Source organism: Triticum aestivum, chromosome 3D, assembly GCF_018294505.1.
Source record: "Triticum aestivum cultivar Chinese Spring chromosome 3D, IWGSC CS RefSeq v2.1, whole genome shotgun sequence".
NCBI lineage: Eukaryota > Viridiplantae > Streptophyta > Magnoliopsida > Poales > Poaceae > Triticum > Triticum aestivum.
In genome coordinates this window covers 32,296,897-32,317,460 of record NC_057802.1, presented here as the reverse complement: position 1 = coordinate 32,317,460, position 20,564 = coordinate 32,296,897, and the positions used below count along the sequence as shown (strand labels likewise).

At 45.6% G+C, this 20,564-nt stretch overlaps 1 protein-coding gene across 2 annotated transcripts; it reads right to left on the bottom strand.

Moving 5' to 3' along the window:
* Window positions 1–1,422: 1,422 nt before the first annotated feature.
* LOC123077136 (receptor-like protein kinase FERONIA) lies at window positions 1,423–8,207 on the bottom strand. 2 transcript variants are annotated; one of them, XM_044499350.1, is made up of 7 exons: window positions 8,159–8,207; window positions 7,817–8,027; window positions 7,460–7,700; window positions 6,796–6,875; window positions 6,527–6,710; window positions 3,266–5,997; window positions 1,423–3,082 (listed from the first exon to the last, which is right to left on the bottom strand). In XM_044499350.1, exon 6 carries the CDS (start codon window positions 5,805–5,807, stop codon window positions 3,279–3,281), a length of 2,529 nt encoding a protein of 842 aa, XP_044355285.1. In that variant the 5' UTR covers window positions 5,808–5,997; window positions 6,527–6,710; window positions 6,796–6,875; window positions 7,460–7,700; window positions 7,817–8,027; window positions 8,159–8,207; the 3' UTR covers window positions 1,423–3,082; window positions 3,266–3,278. The 2 variants fall into 2 exon arrangements, with proteins under 2 accessions (XP_044355285.1, XP_044355284.1); XM_044499349.1 differs by having other exon boundaries at window positions 6,527–6,875.
* Between the last annotated feature and the right edge of the window lie 12,357 nt (window positions 8,208–20,564).

Here is a 20,564-nt window from a genome sequence, read left to right as displayed (position 1 = left end):
CATCTGTGTATATATTTTTTTTCAGATTTTTTCAATATGTGGAAATTGTATTTTCCTTGGAAAAAAATAAAAAGCTCCATGGAGCTCGGCCTCTGTATGTACTTTTCGGTTTGAGGGGTCTTAAATATTAAGCAGCTGGTTGGTTCGCACGCTAGAGAGGGGGAAAGGGCGCGTCCCGTCTTCTCTTGCGGTCTGTGCTGACGCTCGTCTCTCTCTCTCTCTCTCTCTCTCTCGCCGTGGCGTCAGAGCTTCAGTTCCCTGGACCGGAGGGCACCTCGACGCGACGCTTGTCGTGGTGCCGACGACAGATATTGAAAGCACTGAACGTACGCCCGCTCGCTTGCTTTCCCGTCGGCTTGTGGTGTTGTGCATATACCGTCGACGAACTGGAGCGGCCGACGGGGTGACCAGCGCCAGGCTTTCGGACAAAGCCTCCTTGGTTTGGAGCAACAGCGTAGCACAGCAAATAAATAATGCTGAGGGAACCATGGTAGCTGTAATTCTGAGTGCAGGGTCACGCTGCAAGTGGAGGTGGGACTAAGTGGGACTATTCGTCCCATCCCACTTAAATTACGTAAGTGGGCTTTCATTGGACAAGAAAAATGTTAAGTGGGCTAGTCCTATTAGCCCGTTGGGAACCCACCTTAACCCACTTGTTACTTCAGCCTTGAGTGCCCAGCCTTGAGTGGATAGAGCAAGCCATACGATGCACAAATTCCAGGCGGCGGGGGCGGCGGCGGCGCTCCACTTCGCCGCGGCACCTTCTGCCGGCTACTCCTCGCACCACCGCCTCACACCTTGCCCCTGCTCTGCCAACTTCGACCTCGACGCCTAGTAAAGAGAACGTCCATGCCGAGATCGCTGGTGGGGAGGACACCGCTGACATCGGTGCTCGTGGAGGTGCGAGTTTTACAGCAGCGATTTTTAGAAAGAGAAAAGGAAGAAGAGTCGTGATTTGAGGTCGCCGGCAAGGCGGCAGGGAGGAGTTGAGTGACAGCGGAGGTCCTTCAAGGCTTGGATGGCGGCGGAGGTCACGGGGAAGACAAATGGACGAACGAGAAACGGAGCGGCGTCAGGAGGTCCATATTAGATTTGTAGCTTACGCACGCCGGCGGCGAACCAAGAGATATGTGGATGCTTGACGGCGGTGAGATGAACGCGAGAAGATCAGAAGACGATCGATAGAACGGGGGATTTTGTTTTGTTGAAAGAGAGATCGAAAAGAGATGGGGAGCGTCGTACCTTGTCGTCAATTAGTTTCCTTAACTGGGATGCCGGATTCCCACTTATACCCACCTAACCAACGTAATTTTTGGTGGGTTACCCAATCTTCCCCACCAATGTGTAGTGGGATCAGGTGGATCGAGGTGGGACGCCCACGGGCAGTCCCACCTGCAGCCTGAGTGCAGGGTAAAGAATGTGGCAGCCATGTAGGAACAGAAAGTTTTCTGCTGGTGACACGGTTCATCAATCTGGTTCAATCGAATGGAGAAAAAAGTAGCATGAAAGCTTCCCGCGTCTCTGTCCATTGGATATTATCATCATTATGGGTTGCTGGAATATATGGATGCAGAGAAATTGAAAGATCTTCAAGAATGAAACTCCTACGGTAAGATCATGGAAATTCAAGCTGAAACATGACCTTTTACTGGCCAGGATCAGAACTAAATAAAAGAATGTGGACAGTCTGGATCAATGGATTGATTCCTTGGCCCTCTAGGTTTCCTCTCCCATGATTGTCACCATGTTAGAAAAAGACTGGTACCGGATAGCTCTGTTGAGCTGTTTTTATTTTCTTTCCTTTCGTTTGGTGTAAATATCTTTTTTTTAGATGTTGATGGAAAATAACTTCAAAAAATCTCTGTCCATAGGAGATACAGGTAATGAGGTGGAGGTAAAAAAGGTTTAATAATAGCAAGAACATTCTAATCATGCCAGTCTTGTGAATAGACTGTTTATAGTGACTCAACTCAATGTTTCTAACACGAAACCTCATGAAACTCTTGTATTTATTGGTCCTCTGTTTTCATATGCATTTCTATCCTATTTTTATTTTCCCTATCACTACATTTCGTAATCCCGCGGATCAAAGATGCCCCCAACATACATGCAAAGGCCACCTATCTAGTCTTGTAACAATGGAAAGCCTTTTCATCAGATTTGTCAAGTTTTCCGTGGAAATTGTCAGTTCTACTCCAACCAAGTTCACATTGTCAACATTACCACCGTGGAAAATATGTTGAAGTGTGCTAGTTATGTGAGGCTAGTGACTACCCACTCAATATAAACTTTGATAACAAATAGTAAGTCCCAAGATCTTGGACCAAGGAACTCTTGACCAAATAGAAACTCCAACACGATCAATATCTGTAGCTACCTCAAGTACAGTTTAAAAAAGCAGGTACACTGTACCAGCTCCCGAGAGGAGCCTAGCAAGTGCAAACTGCATATTTTAGTTTCAGGTGTGATTGGGCCACATGAATAAAAATGCAACAGTAAAGAAAACACATGAATATGCGAGTACAAAATCGATGATTACAGAATATGTGAAAGTTGCAAGATTATGTAAAATGATTGGGTGAACAAAATGTTTGACTGAGTGTAAAAAGATCGAGTGTAGGTGGGCTTTGAATTGAACAATTCTTGGAATTTTGTGGAATAAGCATACTATCTAAAAAAACGCATGTCTACCTTTCACTCTGTAATTACGGCTCCACTAGCTCCATATATCTGGCGACCCATAGCACCAATGCAGCTGCGGGTGCCTTAGTGGCGTCGTTGGCTTCTGGGCCATGTCATCGCAAACGCGGCCTCTGAAAAAGCTGGATAAGACGCTGCAAATCAGAAAGGATGACACTGGATATCAACCGGGCACCCTCGTAACCCCAATTAGATTGACTACACTGTTGATGAGTTCGTCCTTGACTCGGAGAAGGGACAGTGCTTAAAATCAGGTAATATGTCTATTGTAGATCCCTCCTTTATCCTTGATAGCTCAGTCAGATATGGCTGTAGTTAATACTACTGCATCGAGATAACCGAGGCACTGAACAACCTTGTAGCAAAATAACAAAATAGCAACCTGGGGCATATTTTGAAATGTCAGTAACCGAGAGAAAAATCTAATACGAGGAAACTAAATTATCTGTCTGTATTATGCAAGGTCACCAGAACATAGATAATATGTTGAATTTATAGGTTGACCAGCTAACAGAATATCAGTTGTTGGGTAACTATGAACTTGTAAACAAAATAAAATACTGACCCGCAGTTTGCTTTTATCGGCCTTCTGGATGCGCAATATCTGAAAATATGGCTTCCTGTGCTGTGATGCTAATTGTTGAGTTGGTGGATGGTTTGTCTTGATGCACCGCGCTGATCCGAAGAAATGAAGCACCCTCTGCACAGTTGCCGTTGTAGCTTGCACTATCCTGCTGCAGCTGGAGTGCGACCTCAAGGTTCCAGAGTACATCACCCATTGATGGCCTATCTATGCTACGATCAGCAACGCATTTCTCTGCTATCTCTGCAAAAATCCTGAAGCACTCAGGGGTGATTTCCTCCTTAACACGGGGGTCAACAATCTCCTCGAGTACACCATTCTTCCAGCAAGATAGTGCCCAGTCACGCAAGCTCACTTGCTCCTCGGGGAGCTCGGTGTTTATCACAGGGCGTGCACACAGGGTCTCAAACAACACGACCCCGAAAGAGTACACATCTGATTTTTTGGTGAGACGCTGCAGCCGGAAGTACTCCGGATCAAGATATCCAAAGGTGCCTTTCACAGCAGTGCTCATGTGGGTGTTGTCAATGTCTGGACTAGCCTTAGACAGACCGAAGTCGGAAACCTTTGCCATGAACCTATCATCCAATAGGATGTTGGTGCTCTTAACGTCACGGTGGATGATTCCTAGCTCTGCGCCAGTGTGGAGGTAATGCAGTCCCCGGGCTGCACCGATGCAAATCTCAAGGCGTTGCTGCCACGGCAGTGGTGGGTTTCTGGTGTTGTATAGGTGCTCACGCAATGTTCCATGAGCCATATAGTCATACACCAGAATCATCTCATTCTTCTCCTCACAGTAGCCAATCAAAGATACAAGGTGGCGATGGCGGAAATTGCACAGCATCTCGATTTCAGTCTGAAACTCATGAAAGCCTTGCCGGGATTTCTTGTTGAATCGCTTGATCGCCACCTTTGTCCCTCCGTCTATCTCTCCATTGTAGACATCCCCGAAACTGCCTCTGCCAATGATAAGTGCTTCATCAAAGTCTTTGGTGGCAACTTGAATTTCTGTAAATGAGAAGTGACGGACAAGATCACATGTGGACTTTCTGAGTTCAGTGGGATGATTCAGATGTCCATAGTCGGTCTTGCAAGAACTTTTTGCTACCTTCTTCCGTGTGCAGATAACAAACGTGCTGAAAAGGGCAATCAACATCAAAGCAGAACCGCCAGTAATTCCACCCATGACTGCTGGTATGTCATCATAGGATTTTCTTGCAACACTGTTAAGATCAGTGAATTGCGAAAGTGGAGGATTGAGCCCAGCAAGATTGTTCGATTCGTAATCCTGTAGCTTGAAAACCTCAAGACCATTAAGTATTGCATCAAAATACTCTGGTTCACTTGAAAGATCAGGGTGAAGTGCAATCCATATGTCCACCTGACCGGAACCAATAGCCATGATAGCATAGTCTTTGTATGCTGTTCTACCGATTCCTCCGCTCCAGAAAATGACATCCATTCGCTGCTGCGCTGTCTGGTTGTTGATGTAGATGAAGAACGACATCTGATTCACCTTGGTAATAGGATACTTAATCTGACAGAAATGGAACCTTATGAGGTAAGCGAACCCTGCATCAACGGGTAAAATCCATGTAAGGTTGCTGTTCAGGTTGTCCTGTGCATTTGGCCCCATTGACCGAGCTGTACCATAGACATCAAATGGCGCAGTGTAATTCGGCACTGTGGGTGTATACTGAATGGTCAAATTGAAATCTTTGGAGACGGTCACTCCCGAGGCACCAAATAAGTACAAGTACGAGGAATCACTGTTCCATGAGCGGTAAAAGCCCGAGTCATATATCGGCAAAATGGCATCGCCCCCGACATTGAGCCGGTACATAGTCTGGAAGCCTGTGTCAGCGGCGAATGAGAATGGAAATGTGTTACCGCCGTCGACAAATCTTGAGTTAGATGTTGTAAAGATGTCAGGCGTAGACACAATCTCAACGCCATTGACAAATGCATAAGAACCATTCTGATATGCTGATGGGGCAAAGGTGAGGTCCAAGTTGCCTGAAGAAACATTCACTGAAAATTCACGGACAAGGTAGGCAGAATTGATCGCCTGAGCAGTTTGCGAAGCATTGAAGCCATTTAAGAGTACAAGATTTCCTGCGGTGACATCAAAGAAGGCATCGAAGACAGCATAGTTTGCATAAGCAATCGGATAGAAGTAGAGGCGTAAGAACAGGCGGCCTGGACTGACAGGGAAGTGATAGGTGTAATTTGAAGTGAAGATGCGTGTAGTAATATAAGGGACCAAGGAGGGGAGTGAAGGGTCTTGGTATGAAGCAGTGGCTGCAACTCCTTTCACTGATGGCGCGAACTTGGAGCCGGCGTTCCCATCCCAAATACGACCACTATCATCAACATTTGGGCTTGATGCTCCGCAATCTAGAAGAATGAGGCCAGTGGCCGTGGAGTTGCTATCAGCTGCCATGACAATCGACAAGAGAGCTAACAGTGTGAGGCATGTGAGGGTAACTGGTAGGGTTGGGAACGCCATTGCCATGGTTGGCATGCCCGGATTAAAAAATTGGAGACCCCATTACATCAACTTGCCACAGGACGTCTCTACGGGGCAGTTGCATAGGGCAAGAACATTGTGATTTTCTTGATAAGATTTGGGGCAAGAAACAGTCAGAAAAATTGAGGATCTTAGGATATTACTATTGTTTAGTGAAGAACACACGCCTAGAGAGCCACAGAACCTGGAATAGCAGGAAAAACAAAAGAAGCAAATTCAGTAAAGTAAACCATGGCAAGATGAACAATAGCTGATTGATGCAAGGCAGAACATCCACATGTCTGAGTAAGAGAACAGTACTAATAATTGCACGAACTTTAGCAAATTGAAGTTCCTGGTATCAGCAAAAGTTGGAAATTGTACCAGAAGACATAAACAGAGAAAAACTGCCTGGACAACTTGCCTTTTATTTTTGACGTTTCCCCTAAAAAGACGGTCTGCTCTTCTTGCTAGGTTGGGGAACATACTTTTAAAAGTCTGAATCAAAAAATCTAGGAAACTCTCAATTTTAGCCACTCCAAAACAGATAGTGGAAGGAACATGGATGAAAGAACTAAACTGAGGGGAACCCATTGGCCAAATTTGGGGCGAAAACTATAAATATCGGAATCCTTCAAAGGTTCAAGCCCAAGGACGGATACACAGAGCATATTCAACTGAATCAAGTGAGATAAAGTAGCTCAAAAAGGACGAGGAGGATGATGCATGGTTACCTGAACAGGAAGGCCGAGCTTGTGTGGGAAGAGAGATCAAAGCCATGGACGAGATGAAGGCATGAGCGGCAGCTGTTATAGCGCTTTTTGTGGGCAAAAATGACGAGAGATTGAGCATGCACACACCGTGTGCCTTAGCGGGCAAATATAAGTGACATGCCACACCGAGGAGTAATGCTGAATGCTAAATAAACAGCGCGCCAGCGCAAAGGATAGTCAAAGAATAAATGTTGAAAGGTCTCATGTTCAAAGCAAAACAATCATCTCACCATCTTTGATTTTTCACTCCAAAAGACTACATTTGGCATCCACAAGAATGGCCTACTGGTTTTCCATGTCCATAGCACGACTGCAGGGAATTAAACTTTATTATAAAGATACAAATGTGTAACATTTATAATGTTATTTCAAATCGAACATATATGATTCGTAGAAACTTGCCACATCCACAACATGATATATACTAGAAAGTCACAAACGATTCAGACAAAAGAAGGAAAGATTTAACTAGTTATTTCGGCGAGATCACAACAGCATGGTGCAGATTAATCACGCTACTCTACCCCTGATCATAAATCACTGAACTTAAACATGTATATTGTCCATAGGAAAGTCATAGTTCCATGAAAGCATAGGGTTGTTTATGCTATGTAGTAAGTGGAGCAATTTGTGACCAGTCAGCCAGCCAAGAGAATAGAAAACTACTGCCAGGATAAGGACACCGTTTTGTGCTACCATTCCATGGATGAGATTAGCTGGACGACTAGATCCATGTTAATTCCTCGTTCCAGATTGGCACAAGGGAACAGCTTGGTTGTGATTTCCTTGCAAATCGCATTCTAGTTGCCATGTGGAGAAGCTTCCTAGCAAACACCAGGACACTAAATAACTGTAGACTAATTAAATATGAGATACAAGAGTTATCTTTCAAACCTCGGTGGGTCAATGGCTGGACCGCATGTAGGTGCTGTATCTTCTGGTATCGAATTGACTTATCCATCTATCTCATCCACTAACGTATATCATCAAGCCATTACAACAGGTGATAAATTTCAGTGCTTTACTTCAGAAACTTCAGAATCTGGCAATGCATAAACTTGCCCTTCAACTAGCCGCTCTTTGAAACACATTTTTATCTGTCTGTGTGATGTATATTGGCTTGCATGGTTTGTCCCTGCAAGTGAAAGGTCGAAACAAGCATCAGCATGTTGAGAAGACAAAAAAAAATAAGGGTGCTAATTGAGCAATTTTGTTTGGTGTAGAGGTTCAGGCAGGGAATGTGTCAGTTACCTATCTTGTCGTCGATCAAAAAATTTCGAGGCTGACCACCACTTCGTCGTGATTTGGATTGAAGGGCTCCCACATCAGCGGGATGCGCACCCGGACCCGGACTCTGTACCTCTGCTTTGAAGCTGTTAACTGAGATAGACAGTGGGGTGAACTGAACCTCAGCTGCATCCATTTTGGCCTTGGTGGCTTGAAACTTAAGCTCTGCAAACATCTGGGCAAAATGAAATAAATAAAGTTTGATTAATCATTTGTGGTGTCTATATATATATGCCAAGCCCAACAATTGTACAGACAAACTTAGGAATGTGCAGCAATATTTTTCACCAAGAAGCTGAAAGAAACCTGAATGAGATGCGAAGTGGAGCCGCTGTCGCGCTCGAACCCACCCGACCCCACCCACTGCCGTCCATCCCCGCCCGCCTCCACCACCACCAGGCGTGCGCGCTGGCACTGGCCCAACCCCCGTTTCCGCCCACCCGCGGCCGGCGTCGCCAGCCTGGCCATCTCTCTAAACACTCCGAACAACGGCATCTTCTCCGATGCCGGCGAGCCCCCGCATCCTCAACCCTAACCTACTCAGGCCGTCTCTGTCTCCGGCGCCTCGTCTCCGGCGGAGACAGCCGCGTCGTGCTCCGGCTTGGCCGCATCGCCACCGCTCCGCGGGCTTATTGGGCCGGGCCCATCGACGATTGGTCGTCAGCAGCAACCTGCCAACAACGCAGGACGAAAAGACTACAATACCCTTTGAGCTGAATATATATAATCAGATTTTTTTGCGAGAAGACGGCCGGGAAGTCTTCATGCACGCGGCCCTAAGAACTAGCGCCCCAGAGCTACGGTCGTCGCCGTTGAATCCTTGAATCGACCTGAAGAACCTGACACCAAATATCGCCGTTGCGTACGCATGATGAGAAACCCTAACCTCGACGCCATGCGGAGCTGGCAGGAATCTACATCGAAACTCCGTCTAATCCATCCCAACAGACGAACTTGAGAAGGATCAGAGTCCAGAAGACTGACTCGAAGAAGAAGCGCCGCCATCCGTCCAAACGCCGCCCTGCAAGGATTAATACCTATCTACTAGCTGGATCCGAGGCACTAGAAATCCTCTCCCCGCCACCGGCCACCGTAGTGGCGGGCAGGGAGAAGGCGAATCCACGAGCTTGCCAGTAGAGATCGAGGGGAGGAAGGCCTCCCTAGTGAGCGTATCTAGAATTGTACCATAGCAAGGACATTCTCGATGATGTAAAATAAAATTTTCATCATGTTATTGGATTAAATTACTTTTAGCTATCTTATCTGAATTTGTAATTGTGTAGTACTGTCTCAGTTTCAAAATAATGGAAGTTTTAGGATTATCAATTTGACCGAGTATACATAAAAATATATTAACATCTACATAACCAAATTTACTTCATTAAATTCATTATAAAATATGTTTTGTAATTATACCCCTTCGTTATGTTCTACCTTTTTTCTTGAATTAAATGTATGTAGACTTGTTTTGTACTGTGCGGCTGAAAGGCTATTTATAGCACATAGGGTAGAGGAGAGCGGGACACCTGTTGAAGCTACCGGCTAATGGAAGGCAGGTGGATCAGATGGACTTTAGGGCCAGTTCTTTTGGTGGCTATTTGGGGCTTTTAGAATAAGTTGCCCCTACCGAGGTTATTCTAGAAGCCTAAAATGTGTGGTTACTTGCAGCGCTTAGCCATGTGACGGACTAATACTTAAATGATCAAATGCTAAGCTAACGAAATGGGTCAAGTCAATCACATCATTCTCTAATGATGTGATCCCGTTAATCAAATGACAACTCATGTCTATGGTTAGGAAACTTAACCATCATTGATTCAACGAGCTAGTCAAGTAGAGGCATACTAGTGACACTCTGTTTGTCTATGTATTCACGCATGTACTAAGTTTCCGGTTAATACAATTCTAGCATGAATAATAAACATTTATCATGATATAAGAAAATATTAATAACAACTTCATCATTTCCTCTAGGGCATATTTCCTTCATCATGTTGCCTATTTTGTAAGATATCTAGGCAACAAGTAGGAAGCGGATAGACACTGTACTAACCAGGGTAGTGTAGGAGGTTGGGTAACCTCACCTGAGCAAGGGCTAGTTATTTTGCTGGCTTCTAGAATAAGCAGCCCCTTACCCAGTTCTAAAAGCCCAACCAATTTTTTTAAGCCTACTAATTAAGACTTGACTAGTAGGCTTCTAAAAATATATTTTGGTTGGGCTTCTAGATTACCGAAGAAGGTTTTCACCCTGTTTTATATATAAAGCAAAACATCAGAGCCAACAAGGTCAACACAAAGGTCCATACCATACGACACACACGTAGCACACGAGCAAAATGCACAGGTTAATGCTGAGGGCACAACTCAACAATCCAAGAAAAAAACGGCTGCGGCACAACACAACCACGGTCGTGGGAGAGTCCCAAGGACTAATCCGGCTCAGGCGGTGGTATGGGGAGCGGAGCGCCAACCCCCGAAGATCGATTATCTTCTTAAACTTAGCTAAGTTGACAATCCCTTGGAGCATCAAAATGATAGTGTGAGTCACACACGAGCTCCAAAATATATTCGGCCTCTTCATTTTCAAGAGATCCTTAGCCCCCATGTTGTTCGAAGCATTATCAGTCGCAACCCGCACCACATGTTCAACACCTAATCCTTCAATTGTCTTGTCAACTAGATTGAAGATCATCTCACTTGTATGTGGTGTGTCTGATGTTTCCTTTGACTTGATGAAGCTAACACCTTCCGAGCAATGTGTGACCAGATTCATAATGCTTCTCCTCTTCATGTCAGTCCAAGAATCAGTCATGAGAGAGCAACCATGCTTGCCTTTCTCAACCTCTCGGTCCTTGAGTTCACTCTTGGTTCTTGCATACTCAGACTTCAGCAAAGTCTCCCGGAGATCATATTGATTAGGTGGATCTAGATCTGCACCAAATTGACCAATGGCATGAACCATCTGCCTAAACTCATCATTGTCAATTGCATTGAACGGTTTTGCTGCATTGCATATAAGAGAGACACATCTTAGCATAGGAGGGCAGCAAACAATCTACAATTCAATTGGCAAAAAACATGGCAGCAAGCTCTTACCATGTGTATACACCCATCTTGCAATGTACTCATGTGCTCGAAGTGATCTCTCCTCCCATGATGCCTTGTTAATCTTTATTTGCTTGAGTCTTGCTTCTCTGCATAACTTGGGGTCAATGGTACGTGTCCACTTATCTATAGGACCTAACACATGAGGTTGTGAGCTACCAATACAAGTGAGTTCATCATCATCTCGAGCTTGACCTTGAGGAGTGGATGATGCATCAATAACAACAGCATTTCTCACAGCCTTCTCGTGCTCATACTTCTTTTGCTTCTTTGCTGCCTTTTCTTCAAAAGCTTAAGAAAGCTTCTTTAGCTTCTTGTGGGCACCACAGGCAGGTCCTCACCGCATTTGAGTTCGCCGCAATGTGTTGCTTCAGCCGGTAAATACCTCCTGTGAAAATCTGGCTGCAGAAATTGCACCTCACTCTCTGAAGGTTGTTAGGATCAACCAGCTGACCATAGGCCCAACCCATGTCATCGGAATTCCTCTTGAGAATTTGTGCTCTCTGTTCTGCTGCTGTTGCTGCTGCACTAGCACTAGCATCAGCATCATCTCGTCCTCCTTACTCCATACTAGTACTTAGTGCCCACCTTTGCTATTCCTAAACAAATGACTAACTGTTAGGAGGAGCAGGAATTAACCAATCACCAATGACCACTAAAGACTAAACTATTTCTGCCTGCTGTTGGAATTAAGGAAAGAACAATGAGGCAATGAATGAAACAAAGAACTGAACAAGAAGAACAAAGAAACTACTGCTGCAGTGCTGCATGCCTACCTATGGATAAGAACTGAAGAAAAGATTACATATGAGAGGAGGATCTATGGATCTATGGAACAGAGGAGGAGAAGAGGAGCTGAGGAGAAGGAGGAGAGGAGAGGAGGAGATCCTCACTTGAACTGGTAGAAGGGGACGTCCAGGAGGAGGAGGAGGAGGAGGAGGAGGAGCTGCCGACGTCCAGATCCAGTAGACTACCGTGGAGGAGGAAGAATTCCAGGGAGACGCCGCTGGATCCAGAGCAGGAGCAGCCGCCACAAAACTCTCTTTGTTCCCCCCTTCTAACCCTATAACCCTAGCCGAACAGGCCTGTTCTGGGCTTTTGGCCCAAGGCCTTTATACCCCTTGTGGCCCTCCTTCCCAACCGTTCCCCTCGCTTTTCCATCGAGTAAGCGCACGCTTAGCCAGCGCCTAGCACTAAAGCGATGCTAAATCACCGCTAAAAAATGCTCAACGCTAAAACCTTCGCAAAGGGCAGAAGCGAAGCGTTTAGCCGGCGCTCAACGCTTAAGCGCGATTAAGCGGCGCTTAAAAACGCTTTCTCGCACATTGGTAAAGACGACATTCCTGAATGGATTTCTGGAAGAAAAGTTGTATATGATGCAACCTGAAGGTTTTATCGATCCAAAGGGTGCTAACAAAGTGTGCAAGCTCCAGTGATCCATTTATGGACTGGTGCAAGCATCTCGGAGTTGGAATAAACGTTTTGATAGTGTGATCAAAGCATATGGTTTTATACAGACTTTTGGAGAAGAATGTATTTACAAGAAAGTGAGTGGGAGCTCTGTAGTATTTCTAATATTATATGTGGATGACATATTGTTGATTGGAAATGATATAGAATTTCTGGATAGCATAAAAGGATACTTGAATAAGAGTTTTTCAATGAAAGACCTCGGTGAAGCTGCTTATATATTGGGCATCAAGATCTATAGAGATAGATCAAGACGCTTAATTGGACTTTCACAAAGCACATACCTTGATAAAGTTTTGAAGAAGTTCAAAATGGATCAAGCAAAGAAAGGGTTCTTGCCCGTGTTACAAGGTGTGAAGTTGAGTCAGACTCAATGCCCGACCACTGCAGAAGATAGAGAAAAAATGAAAGGTGTTCCCTATGCTTCAGCCATAGGCTCTATCATGTATGCAATGCTGTGTACCAGACCTGATGTGTGCCTTGCTATAAGTTTAGCAGGGAGGTACCAAAGTAATCCAGTAGTGGATCACTGGACAACGGTCATGAACATCCTGAAATACCTGAAAAGGACTAAGGATATGTTTCTCGTTTATGGAGGTGACAAAGAGCTCGTCATAAATGGTTACGTCGATGCAAGCTTTGACACTGATCCGGATGACTCTAAGTCACAAACCGGATACGTATTTATATTGAATAGTGGAGTTGTCAGTTGGTGTAGTTCTAAGCAAAGCGTCGTGGCGGGATCTACATGTGAAGTGAAGTACATAGCTGCTTCGGAAGCAGCAAATGAAGGAGTCTGGATGAAGGAGTCCATATCCGATCTAGGTGTCATACCTAGTGCATCGGGTTCAATGAAAATATTTTGTGACAATACTGGTGCAATTGCCTTGGCAAAGGAATCCAGATTTCACAAGAGAACCAAGCACATCAAGAGACGCTTCAATTCCATCTGCGATCAAGTCAAGGAGGGAGACATAGAGATTTGCAAGATACATATGGATCTGAATGTTGCAGATCCGTTGACTGAGCCTCTCTCACGAGCAAAACATGATCAACACCAAGACTCCATGGGTGTTAGAATCATTACTGTGTAATCTAGATTATTGACTCTAGTGCAAGTGGGAGACTGAAGGAAATATGCCCTAGAGGCAATAATAAAGTTGTTATTTATATTTCCTTATATCATGATAAATGTTTATTATTCATGCTAGAATTGTATTAACCGGAAACTTAGTACATGCATGAATACATAGACAAACAGAGTGTCACTAGCATGCCTCTACTTGACTAGCTCGTTGAATCAATGATGGTTAAGTTTCCTAACCATAGACGTGAGTTGTCATTTGATTAACGGTATCACATCATTATTATTAGAGAATGATGTGATTGACTTGACCCATTCCGTTAGCTTAGCATTTGATCGTTTAAGTATATTGCTATTGCTTTCTTCATGACTTATACATGTTCCTATGACTATGAGATTATGCAACTCCCGAATACCGGAGGAACACTTTGTGTGCTACCAAACATCACAACGTAACTGGGTGATTATAAAGGTGCTCTACAGGTGTCTCCGATGGTACTTGTTGAGTTGGCATAGATCAATATTAGGATTTTTCACTCCGATTGTCGGAGGGTATCTCTGGGCCCTCTCGGTAATGTACATCACTATAAGCCTTGCAAGCAATGTAACTAATGAGTTAGTTGCGGGACGATGCATTACGGAACGAGTAAAGAGACTTGCCGGTAACGAGATTGAACTAGGTATTGAGATACCGATGATCGAATCTCGGGCAAGTAACATACCGATGACAAAGGGAACAACGTATGTTGTTATGCGGTTTGACCGATAAAGATCTTCGTAGAATATGTAGGAGCCAAGATGAGCATCCAGGTTCCGCTATTGGTTATTGACCGGAGACGTGTCTCGGTCATGTCTACATTGTTCTCGAACCCGTAGGGTCCGCACGCTTAACGTTCGGTGACGATCGGTAATATGAGTTTATGTGTTTTGATGTACCGAAGGTAGTTCAGAGTCCCGGATATGATCACGGACATGACGGGGAGTCTCTAAATGGTCGAGACATAAAGATCGATATATTGGATGACTATGTTTGGACTTCGGAAGGGTTCCGAGTGAGTTTGGACAAATACCGGAGTACCGGGGGGGGGGGGGGGGGTTACCGGAACCCCCCGGGGAGTGTAATGGGCCTCATGGGCCTTGGTGGAGAGAGGAAGGGGCGGCCAGGGCACGCCGCGCGCCCCCTCCCCCTCTAGTCCGAATTGGACAAGGAAGGGGGGGGCGCCCCCCTTTTTCCTTCCCCCTCTCTCCTCCTTCCTTCCCTGCTACTCCTACTCATGGAAGGGGTGGAATCCTACTCCCGGTGGGAGTAGGACTCCCCTTGGGGCGCGCCTAGGAGGCCGACCCCCTCCCCCTCCTCCACTCCTTTATATACGGGGGAAGGGGGCACCCCATACACACACAAGTTGATCATTGATCTCTTAACCATGTGCGGTGCCCCCCTCCACCATAATCCACCTCGGTCATATCGTAGCGGTGCTTAGGCGAAGCCCTGCGTCGGTAGCTTCATCATCACCGTCATCACGCCGTCGTGCTGATGGAACTCTCCCTCGAAACTCTACTGCATCGTGAGTTCATGGGACGTCACCGAGCTGAACGTGTGCAGATCGCGGAGGTGCCGTACGTTCGGTACTAGGATCGGTCGATCATGAAGACGTACGACTACATCAACCGCGTTGTCATAACGCTTCCGCTTACAGTCTACGAGGGTATGTAGACGACACTCTCCCCTCTCGTTGCTATGCATCACCATGATCTTGCGTGTGCGTAGGATTTTTTTTGAAATTACTACGTTCCCCAACACATGATGCTTTGCTCATATAATTTAGTAGACGTTTTGTATATATCCATTCCTTCTCTTTTTACCATGATAGTTTAACAAACAATCCCAATACAAAAATTCAATTACACTAAATATTAGCACATATTTATTTTAGGCTATTACATCTGTGCTTCATCCTATGCATTGCAGTTGAGCTGCGCTCACGAGATCTACGGCGGTGGTGCACTGATAGGGCATGCTGTGGCATCCCAACGGTGTCGTGTCATGGTGTCCTCGTCGTCGCGGTCGAGGACGAGAAGCACACATTGGGGATTTTGCCTTGGCTCTGGGAAGTATGGATAGAACGAGGATGAGGAGCCTATGGAGAAGATGAGTGGATGGGAAACAAGATATGGCAGCAGCACATGGTGGCCACATGCGGTGTTTGCTGCGTGTAGCTCATCGGCTGGGAGCGCACTAGTACTAAAAGGGCCTAATGTGAAGCTCATTAGTCCCGGTTTCTAATTGAACCGGTACTAATGTGACCATTAGTGCCGGTTCGAATGGCTAGGCGGGCAGCGCTCATTAGTACCGGTTCGTGGTGAACCTTTAGTAACGGTTCGTGCCACGAACCGGTACTAAAGAGGTGGTGGCCTTTAGTACGGGTTGGTGGCTCCAACCGGTACTAAAGACCCCCCCCTTAAGTACGGGTTCGTGCCACCAACCGGTACTAAAGGTGTGCGCTGCCACCCGCGGTGCACAATGTTTAGTCCCACCTCGCTAGTTGAGAGGAGCCCGCATCAGTTTATAAGCCCCGCCGCGGCTACCGTGTCGAGCTCCTCTCTAAGCAGGTCTTTGTGGGCCTATTGCAAGTCTTCTGCCCTGTGGGGCCTACCGGGCCGTACGGGCCTGCATCCTGGCCCAACTAGAGGTTGGGTTTCTAGTCGTATGTAGGCCGTGCTGGTCCAGTAGGTGGGCTGTTTTTACTTTATTTCAAAAAATAAAATAAAAAATAAAAATCCTTTAGTCCCAACCGGGACTAAAGGTCCCCCAGACCACGGCGCGCCTCGTGCTACGTGGTGGCCCTTTAGTGATGGTTGGTCTTTAGTCCCCACACTTTAGTGCCGGTTGCAGAACCGGCACTAAAGGGCCTTACGAACCGGTGCTAAAGCCCGGTTTTGCATTAGTGGTGGTTGGTCACCCACTAGGAAGCAGCATCGATCGGCCAAATGGCAATCATAGTTGATCTTGGGTTCTGACCATCTTCAACAGTCTTTGCCATCATAGTTTCCATAGCAGTCTAAAAAGTATCAATTAGTAGAGTAGGTGTGAACTTAATCAGGAAACCATCATGCACAACAACTTTTACATGTTATACTATATTGCACATGAGCTATTTTGAGTCCTAAAAGTTGACATGGTAAGCTATATTTATGAAACCAGCAGAGCTTGCATCATGCTATTTTCGTACAGTTTAGCTAAACGTCAGTCGACTGTAAATCCGATTTGGGTCAGTCGAGTTTCCCTAGAATAAAGGAGGCGCCAGAGGGAAGGAAGAAACAGCCGCAGCGGGGGGCTCACCGGAGAGGCTACCCCATTATCTATCTTAGGGTTTCGGGTAGGAATGGTGGACGGCGGTGCTGTGGGGCGATGGTGGGGCTTCGCCGGAGAAAACAACAAGATGCGGCGGGGCTGGAGGGATGGCCGGGGACGGCGGCAAGACCGGTGGTGCGGGGTGGTTTAGGGGATGGCGGGGCGGCGAGGTGGTCGCAGGAGCACGGCCGGCGGCCCGAACGGTGGCAGCAGGCGGCTCGATCCGGGGTAGAAGATGAACAGAAAAACAGTCGGGAGGTAGAAGAAAGTGTCTAAGCCGTTGGATCTACATCGGCTGAAAATGATTTGACTGGCCCTATTTCGATTTCCAGTCGAATGGTAATAGCCAGTCCCAGTTTTGTAAGCCCCACAGTAATTGCTTGCACAAGATCCACTTGGGAAAATATATTCTAATCAGTGGATGTTTCTCATTTTGGGTCTTTTGGTGATGAAGGCACATGACCCCCAGGTGCTCTTGAGCTGTGTGTATCGGACAATGTATCTCCGGCAGAAGCTGGTATCGTGGGCTCGGGGCGTGATAAGTTCATGAATAATGACTTAGTGGTTCTATGGTCATGCAACGGTCCGCATCAATCTGACTAGGCATTTGTTGGCTCGACCACTCTAGAGATCGAAAAACAATTAGGATGGAAGTTTTAGTTCTGGGGCTGGTCCGTCTTTTATATATGAATTCGTACTACTCGGTACTCCTTGTAATTTTATAAATAAGCAGTTGTCAATTTGTCAGCTAACAGACTAATTTATATAATGCTTCAAACGGCTGTTCATAGCTTGAAAGGATGGATATCCACCACACATGCATGCTCACATGTCATGACAAGCAGATGCTCTATGTATTCAGTCATAGACAACCTACACTAAAGTACAAGAAATATTCCCCCGAAAAAATAGATGACCCCGTAGATCATTCATTTGAATTTGGACATGTTCGATGGCACATCATATGCCCACGGTATGTAGAACTCAGAGTGCATATCTGGTGCTCCAGGAGCTTACATGCTCCCGAGCTACGAGAGCATGCATCTGGTTTGTCGGATCGAAGATCCAACGGTCTCCTTCAAAATTACAAAAAAAAACTCAAGCAGTCACCTAATTACGCGGAGGTCCTGCTTGTCTTCAGATGGCCGCTGGATCCCAGATCCGATGGCTCGGGTACTCCCGTAGCATGGAAGCATGGAAGCTCCAGAAAGCACCTGATGTTTTCCTGTGAAACTCCATGATTATTTTAGAGGAGACCCAAAGAAGACTCCGCAAGGGCGTGAGGCGTGTTGGGTGGCCGGCGTGGCGACCCCCAAGGCTTCCCTACGGGAGAGGGAGTGGTGCCGACATGACCGTGGCATGCTGGCCACACGTTGGCGGGTGGTTACCATGACAACCATCTCGTGAGACCTGGCAATCGCGTGTTGGGGGGACGCAATCCAAGTCGACCTCCAACTTTCGGAGTTCCTCATCTCAGCCACCATCTCGTCGGCTCGTCGGGAGTGGAAGGAGGAGCAGTGGCGAGAGGGGCTCTCCACGGAGAGCTTTTTACAGTCACGAGTGGATCTTGTTAGGAAGTGCGTGGCTGTATGGGAAACTTGCCAAGAACAGCCACAAGCAGGGTGGACACACATCGGTCGTCATTAATGGATGCATTTCTACCACCGGTATACGTGTCTGCGGCAGAGGTATGGGACGTCTCTGCGAGGGAGGTGGGAAATATTTACACATGATTGGCGCATACAAACCCTCTCAAATGGAGGCAAACACTGCACACCGTTCATTGCAGTTAACTGTGTGTAGACAACATCACACATGTGACAGGGAACAACGACATCACACATGGGTCGCCATTGTAAAACATGTGTAGTACAACACACACGGTTCTCATTTTGTGAACGTGTGCAATGGGCTACCCGATCACACATGATTCCTATAGTTAAAACCGTGTACGGCACATCAAACATGGTTGCATTATCCAAATCATGCGTGCAATGAGTTGGCCATCGATCACACACGGTTTTCTTTGGGAACATAGTTATGTTTCAGACAATTTATGATTTCACATCACGCACAGTTTCTCCCTAGTGTGTGTGATTCAAGTCGGGGAGAGGGGCGCTTAATAGCATGAATCTAGTATATTCATGTCCGGTAAGATTGGATTTGAAGGCTCTCGAGAGAGTTGGTGATGTGTGTGGTGGGCACAACACCTTGGTGCCCGATGAACAAGTGGAGCATTAAAGCTATCGAGGAAGGTCGTCAGCATGTGGCCGCTGGTTCATGCATGCATAATTTCTACAGAATTTTCTTCATCGGACAACAAGTCAATCAGATTTATTTGGTGGCTCAAGGTTTATAGAACTTGGATACTGGAAATTTGAGAAAACTGATCTTATCTAATCTTTGATTGATTAGGTATTGTGATCCTCGGAAGAAGAGATTAGTCTCCTCGGGGATGGTGCGCCCCGGTAGTGGTGGAAGAACCTACAATTGGCGCTCTAATACCATGTAGAAAAGTATAGAAACCCTAGAATTCATTCTCGTGGCATTGATCTGATCCTCAGTGGGATATATGTAGTGTACACGGTGGAGTAGAGACAAGACAAGTCGTATGTGATTTAAACATGCTCTATCTCTATCTCCTTATCCCCATCTTTAAATCCATTATAGAGTACTTCTCACAAGACGTAATTTATTATTTTATGTTCGATATCTATAAGAGTATGTATCCCCAAACGTGCAACCATACATATACAACAGAAGCAAATACATATGTTATACACTACATCAACAAACAGTGGACATGAATTTCTGGGGCTAATTGGTTGTCCCCATGTGCAAATCCACATATTATTTTGAATACAAAACAACGGTAAGCTCGCTACACACATAAAATCTTCTCACAGTTCGGGGCGGCCAGTTGCTACCCATATAATAATTGTAATTTACTGAATTACTGCATGGCAAAACCAGTTGCATTAACCTGCACAAAAGGAACAAAAATAATGATAATATTAGTTTAATATGCAAAGAGACAAACCAGGAGTTACAAAAACGGAATAAGTATGGTGAAAGCTCTGCAACATCGCACATACTGCTTCTGGGGTGTAAAATGCATGAATATCAAGTTGTCTATAAATCTCAACGTTGAAGGTATCCTTGACTATTGTGTGCTTGATGACGCCATGATGCCATGTGCACTAGTGGGAGATAAGGATGAACGAGGGAATGGTTTATCTGCAAATGTGGTGAGAGGTGCGGATATTTTTTTTGCAAAATTGCCATAGTTTACTTTCTATCCGTCAGATATAGATCGGACGGTTTATATTGCAAGATGTCATGCACACCATCATCACCAGTCGATTTTTTATAAGAGTATAGAGACATTTTTTTAGGAAGCAAAGGGCTTTATTGGATTATAACAATGTTCTCAGGAACGCAAATAATCTCTGGTAAAGAAACTAGCCAACACGGCGCCCTATGGCTAAAGAACTTATGTTTTGTAAAAATATCTAAAAAATTGCTCATGCAAAATGGGCCGCAGTTTCTGCAGCCCATTTAAGTTCCATATGCATTCTTGTTACTACATATTAAGTTGTTATCTTCCCTAAAAAAACATATTAAGTTGTTATCCGTATCGGTCATGTGAACATGAGGTGGAGTCGCTAGACTGACTACTGTCTTATTGTCGTGGGTTCAAG

What these genes read in the sequence shown, in the direction of transcription:
- LOC123077136 (XM_044499349.1), bottom strand. Translation starts at nt 5,807, where the DNA reads ATGCCAACCATGGCAATGGCGTTCCCAACCCTACCAGTTACCCTCACA.